The sequence below is a fragment of the Pezoporus flaviventris genome, unplaced genomic scaffold (genome assembly GCF_033815535.1).
Source record: "Pezoporus flaviventris isolate CSIRO_AGI_PZ_B2104156 unplaced genomic scaffold, CSIRO_AGI_Pfla_v1 ptg000016l, whole genome shotgun sequence".
Lineage (NCBI taxonomy): Eukaryota > Metazoa > Chordata > Aves > Psittaciformes > Psittacidae > Pezoporus > Pezoporus flaviventris.
The window spans coordinates 12,130,212-12,137,128 of NW_026892564.1; the positions used below are offsets into that span (position 1 = coordinate 12,130,212).

At 41.0% G+C, this 6,917-nt stretch overlaps 1 protein-coding gene across 1 annotated transcript in view; it reads left to right on the top strand.

The window, feature by feature from the left end:
* Positions 1-5,321, top strand: part of PTPRB (protein tyrosine phosphatase receptor type B) — a 63,358-nt gene extending 58,037 nt beyond the window's left edge. Inside the window, exon 34 of the mRNA XM_061454803.1 lies at positions 581-5,321. Within this exon, the coding sequence (XP_061310787.1) occupies positions 581-603 (23 nt within the window). The 3' untranslated portion in view covers positions 604-5,321. The remainder of the gene's footprint in view (positions 1-580) is intronic.
* The last annotated feature ends 1,596 nt before the right edge of the window (positions 5,322-6,917 follow it).

Genomic DNA, 6,917 nt, shown 5'->3' on the forward strand with positions numbered 1-6,917 from the left:
CATCTGCCTTGACTGGATAATGTATGTGTCCAAGGCTATGCTCTTTGTTTCTTCCCCAACTTGCCATCTTTGTAGGCTTTTTTAACTAGCCTGTGTCCCATCTCTTGGCAATAAGAATTGCAGCAGTAGCAAACCTGGCACTAGCACTGCCCTTTACCTCCTGTTCTCATGGCCAGAGGACCAGTCTGGAGAAGCTGTAAGCAGAGGTGGCCTGTGTGTCCTGGTAGAGCTGATTCTTAAGGGCTATAGAAGTTTTCAGTCAGAGAGCAGGATCTCAGTATCTTCTCAGATTTGGAGATTAAGAATTGGGATTAAATGATGAGAGACCAAAATAATTTTCTTGATTTAGCCTGTAGAAATCAGAGTTGTCACCAACAGGTAGAGCAGGCTTGGAGGAGGAGGCCAACAACTGAAATAACCAGGGTTCCACAAGTTGGGAGTGCTAGCAAAAGCAGAGGTGGGATCTGCTCTTGAGCTGTCACATCAGTCACCAGCCAGTGTTGTAATGAGCTGGCAGAGCTGAACATGAATCCAGCTGGGTTGTTTTATTTTTCCTAATCTCATTTTTCCTTGCTTTCAGATGCTGTTTATTCAAGGCACTAAGAATGTTACAGACATCTGCTTTTGTGACCACATGTATTAACTAGAGGTTTTGTTTGGGTTTTTTAATGTATGTATTTTATGCACCAGAAAGGTGCCAGACCTTTCTGTTGAGACTGTGTATAATTTATTGGTATGGTAATTTTTTGAAAAATATATAATTTAAGTGTAATAGATATTAATGTATATAATTGTATTTTGGCATTATGTAAATATGTATTTTTTTCTATATTGTTAATATTAAGCTTCAGATAATACTATTTTTTTTCTTATCACAGTTTTTATGAACTGTTCTACAGAAACTGTTTTAGATTGTATGGCTAACAGGACTGCTGCATTTAAGGCAGTATTGGCATGAAACACAAATGAAAAATCCTGTAAGGAGGACCTCATTTTTTTATCTAGTTCAGTGTTTGTGAGATGAAATAAGCTACTATAAAGCAAGGGAACAGTAGTCCTGTATAGCAATTACAATGCTACTCTAAAGTTACTGCTTTTGATCTGACAAAAGTGGGTATAACCCATAACACAATGGCATACTTTTAACAGAACTCATCAACAGCCAAGCAAACCAGGGTCCACCTCACTGGAAGCAACTGTTTCAGTCTAATGTGACATAGTAGAAAAATATCACACAACATGCACTGCCGTGTAGTCTACAAGACCTTTCCTCCCTCAAATGCTTTGAGGGGAGACAGGTCACATACAGATTTCTTTGCACTGGTTTAAGAGAGCAGAATCAGAGCGCAGCCTGTGTCTGTGCATTTTCACATGGATAAAAAAGATCACACCTCAAGGAAACACCTCAGACATTCATGTTAACAGACCTTTAAAGATGTGAAGTCTGGCAACTTCCATAGCTCATTAAAAGCAATGCTGTACCATGACAGCTAAAAAAGTAGAGAGATTATAAACACACTGAAGACAGATAAAGGTATACATCCCATAGGTTACACAACTGGCTTTGGTCTTAAGCTGCTTGCAGCATAGCTGCCTTGGCCCAAAGTGTTTGTCTGCTTCAAATGCTACTTGCTTTCACAAAGGGAAAGCATGGCCCAAGCATGTCCTCATAGAAAGATTCCTCCATTTCAGTGTTGCCTGATGTCACCACTGCAAGGGCAACTGGAGTAGAAAAAGACTTGTCAGTAAAAAAAGGGGTGTAGGCTGGCAGGGCTGTGAAAGTCCTGGGATGACTCAAAGCATTTAGCGATGAGCAAGAAGCACAAAGACCACTCACCAGGTATCCTGCCCAGCCAAGCAGATTAGGCACATTCTCTCTCCTCTGCAAAGAGGCTTCTTCTTCAAGGGACTGGGTACTCTGTTCAGTAATTCTTTGTCTTTACAAACTGCTGTTAAACCAATAGAGAAAAGGCAGTACACAGTTTTTCTCCATCACAAAAAGAAGGAAGGGCTTTATAGGTTTTTTTTCTTTCACCCATACTTCACCAAAAGAAATCTTAGCCTGCTGCTGAAGTGCCTAAATTCAACTTTTATTTTGGAGAGAAATATTTCTGAAGGCCTCCTGAGAACCAGCCAATACACCTAAGTGCCTAACTGAGGAGCTGGTAAGGCCGTGGTCCAAGACTAATGTGATTTCACCATGACTTATTGGAGCCATGCTCTCCTTGCAGTAGGAACACCTGTCTGCCAATGCTTAAGACATCTGCTGGGCAGCTCTGACATATTTTTCTTAGATTGTTCCAGCAGAACTGTGGACATCCAGGTCACTCCGGTTTTCCTAGAGAGAAGGAAACAGACTGATAGTCACTTGTCCTTCCTACTCCATCTGGAGTCTTGTCCTTTCTTGACCAAACATGCTCATGTGCCTCAGTAGCCACCATTCATATCAGCTTTTACAGCTGCTCCAAACATGTAAACTTGGTTAACATTTTAGGTGTTGCTGTATGAAAATACTGCTCATTCCTCTTGTACATTCTCTTTGGCCTCACACAAACCTCAGTATTTGGCACCCTTAGTTGGAACTGAAGAAGAAGGGAACTAGTGTTGTATTGGAAGCCATTGTCACAGAGGAAAATCTGAGCAAAACCACAAAGGAGTGTGCAGATTTTTTGCAGGCCCCTTTTTCATTCTGTTCCCTATGCTAGGTAGACTCTAGGTTAGCAAGCAAGGACAAACCAGCGTGGCAGCTTTGGATCAATCATTGACTCTGCTAACAGCTGAACTTAGGGCATAATGAAAATTGGCATTGTGTTACATGTGCTGCATTTAGTCCTTCTTGCAGTGGTAGCCGAGGAGTGAACATGATCATGTTAGTTATCTGCAGGGCAATTACACTGTGAAGACATACCAAATGTATCCTATAAATTATCTCACACTGTATATCACTGTGTCATATTTTATGCTGAGCAAAATGGAACTCACTCAATAATACATGATCTGAGAGCAAAAGTCTGATCGTATATCCTGTGTATGCATGCTGTTCATCATTTTCAGAAAGACACACATCATTCTGTTCTTTATTTTAACGTTTTTTCTCAGCTCCCTCCTCCACACCTACAGAGTTCACAAATGTGCACCCAAAATGATGATGTAGTAGCACGTAGCTATTTTCATCTTTCCTCTCAGCTTATAATGGACACAGTTCATAAGCCTCTTCCTCCTCATCACGTAGTAACATAACAGATGACCTTAAACACCCTGGCACAGTGCTCTTGGACAGCTTTACATCACTGCCTAGATAGGTCACGTGTGAGACTGTACACACACATTTTTGCTCTGGTTCTGCTTTCCACTCAATCCTGCTCTTAAGAAACCAGTGTAAATCCACTGAGAATAAGTAAAAAGTATCTATGTAGCATTTTGTTAATATGACACCTCCTTACCAGTATAATTAATTATATTTACCGTGCCTCTAAGCTGAATAACAGGACTGATGGGAAATTGTTAATGTAACAAGAATGGACTTGAAGGAGCCTGTGTACTGAACAAAGACCGCGCTTAAGGAAAAAGACATCCTCTGCTGAAAAGGGTGTTTCTCTTTTGAATGTTGGTGACTGATGTTCAGAATTCCCTTCTTGATGTTTCCCAGTAATACTGTTATAAAGCAAGGCTGGCGTTGTTGCTGATCCATAAGCTAAGATTTGCACACTTGAAGCCCAATCCTGTGAATCTCTGCATTGTCCACAAAGCTACATGAGTACTTTGATGGAAATCAACTGGAATGCTTACCTGAAGAATACCACTCCACTTCTGAAGCATTTGCAGGGTTGGGTTTTTAGGTTAATTCAAATTTTTGTATTGAAAATTATTTAATAATGAAAAAAAATGTAATTTTTTTTAATCTGTGCAATACAAGATCCACTACTAAAAAAAAAAAAAAAAAAAAAACAGATTTTGCATAGTTGGAGTTGATAAATGATATTTTTTTTTTACTAATGGAACAATGGAACACAAAAGTGGGTGAGAAATAGGCATACTGTGAAGATGTCATAAAAGTGCAACTTTATACGTTTTTCTCTGCTGCTATAGTTATTTATACAGCTTATATACGTGCCTAAAATTGCCAGAAATATTATTTTATGCCATGATATACTATGAATTTCCTTTCAGTTGTAGAACAGAGAAAATAAAATGTGTGAGCTTTAAGTTTATGTTATGTATTATATATGGTTATTTACGCTTTGACTTTGAAAGCAAAAAGTTAAAATACTAGACAGACAGGAGTATATGAGCACTTAGCTGTGCTCCTCAGCCTGGGAGTTAATATATGTGCTAGAGGGATGAGATTAATAACCACCTATTCACTATGTATTAGCATCTCCTCCCAGGGCCACAGAGGGGAGAAACATGTCTGACATTCAGAGATACAGCCTACTGGAGCCACAGCTTTGCTACCATGGAAGGTGCTCACCTTTATTCAGGTGTCTTTCAGCACTTCAGACATGCAGTTTGGGTGAATAAAATGCAATACAGAATGACCACCACTCCCTGATGGCCCTGTTGTGAGTGCTTGGGCTCTGGAGCTGTGAGTTCTGGGACCTGTAGTCCCAGGAGGCTGCAACTTTGAATAGAAGATGAGGGTGCACCCCACTGCTTGGGCAGCTCGCTGCGGACCCAGGGTCTCCGACTGTCCCTCTCAGGCTGACAAAGTCAAACTCCTGCCCTGTTGTTAGCACCACTATGGCCAAAGCAAACTGGTCTGTTATCGGTGACCTCACAGATCAACAGCTAGTTCAGACTGAAATTTCATTTTTAAGACTGGCAGGAAATCCTGGAGACTAGGGACTAACTAAATTTAGCAAATGCTGTGGAATTTGGGGACATACAGTCTCAATGATGCTGGTGGGTTGATATGCGTGATTATTCAGTTGTTTCTTGGTTTCTTTGAAAACTGAAATACTGTAAGTAACGTCAAGTAGCTAAATATATATTGCTCTACAGCAGGGCAGTATGATATAGTGGAAAACCCCACAATTTTGAAATGTGGCTAACCATAAGTTCTTTGCCAGTGCCTGGAGTAGAGCGTCTGAAAAACATCTTGAGCACATATTCCATTCTCATATGCTATATAATTACTTATATTTGTGTTCCTAACAAACACTGGGTGAACACAGAATTGTGCTACTATTGTCAATTTAATTTATGCATTTGTTAAGTATATTTTTATATTTTTAGCTACAGCCAACAAATCAAATATATTTGAGTGTATTTTACACATTTTTATAAATAGTTCATGAATAAAACATCCATTTAAAAATAAATCACGTCCTCGTCTTCCGTTTGACTGCTTTTGCATTATGGATTTTGTTGTCCTGCTGCTCAGAGAAAAGGTCATAAATGAGTTTGATTCTGATTAAATTCATCAGAAGCCTCAACCTGTTGGGAGAAAGGCTGTTGCCTGCTGGCCAGATTAGTGCCCATGTAGAAAGATACCATGGTTCCATTCACCTCCCCAGTTCTCTGGCCTTGTCCTTTAATAAATCTTTAATTGCTCAAGGAGTGGCACTCTTCTCTCTAAAAGTTGGGGCACACACATAAAGGGGTGAGCTGAGTGAGCCCCTATTAGGGTTATGTGTATCCCAGCAGCCCTCTTTCACACAATGGTTCTCATGGGTGCTGAGATGCACCTGTCTCAGCTGGGCTGTTTTGTGCCAGACCTTAAAACTTAGATGTCTTTTGTTGAGTGATGCCCAAGTGCACCCACCTGCATAGGTGCAAAACCTGGGCAGAAGAAAGCTGATGATTGAGCTAAAATAGAACATCTCTATGAAATCTCTTTGGTGGGTTATTGGGAGCATAAATCTGGCTTTGGTCTGGTCCTTCCTTCTTGTGGAGAGCAACATATGTTCATTAAGTCCTTGTCCCCACTTGTAGTGGACCTGTAGCATTTTCATCAGCTTGGAAATTATTGCTTTGCCTCTTTGATGTGGGAGCCAGGCACCTGGACAGTGTTGAGTTACACACGCCACATACATGCTGCACTCAAGAGGCACCGACCAAGCCACTGCCTAACCCTGGCTCCCTCCATCTCCTCAAACCTGTTGTGGCAATCACCTCTGGTACTTCAGATCTGAAGTACCTTCTGGAGAAGCTCGGTGACTGTGCAGAAAGTGTGATCATTAGGAATGTGATCACACAGAGACATTTCTGTAAATTAGATTAAATTAAAGATATCTGTCTATCCAGGGTAATCATCTCACACTGCCCTTTTGACTGCTCATCCCCCAGTCTTCCAATTGGAAGAACCATACCCCAACGGTATGTCACTTATCAAAGACACAGAAAGTGGTTAGATGACAAAGCAGTCATCTTAGTAGACTTCTACAGTGCCTTATGTAGACATCCATGGGCTTAAATGAACTAGCTACTATGCCTGTATCCACGTCACATTTGTGGATGGACTATGAGTTGAGCATCTTTGCTCAATGAAAGTGGTTCTGGGGCCTCCTCAGGGTCTTCAGACCCTTGCAGCTCCAGAGGAGCCACTCCATCTTTTCAGAATACAGCTCTGAATTTAAGTGATGTGCTTTGGAGTCACACTCAGAGTTCTGTTGCTAAACTATACCCCAAGCTCAGTTCTCACACTAGTTCAGCTTCTTCCCCACGATTTGCAGCTGAAGTGTCTCCACTGATCATCAGAGTAGCAAAGTGCTTGGGGAAAATAGTGCCAGAGGCTCTTTCAGAGAGGAAAGCAACCGTGTTGGGTGGCTCCACAGCACACTAGCACTGGATCCCTGCAGCAGTCTGCAAGCATGAAGGAATCAGAAGGAAATACATACTCTATGAACTCTGTCCTTGGCACAAATACACACATTTATGTCAGTAGGGATGGGAATATATTTCAAATCCAATTTTTT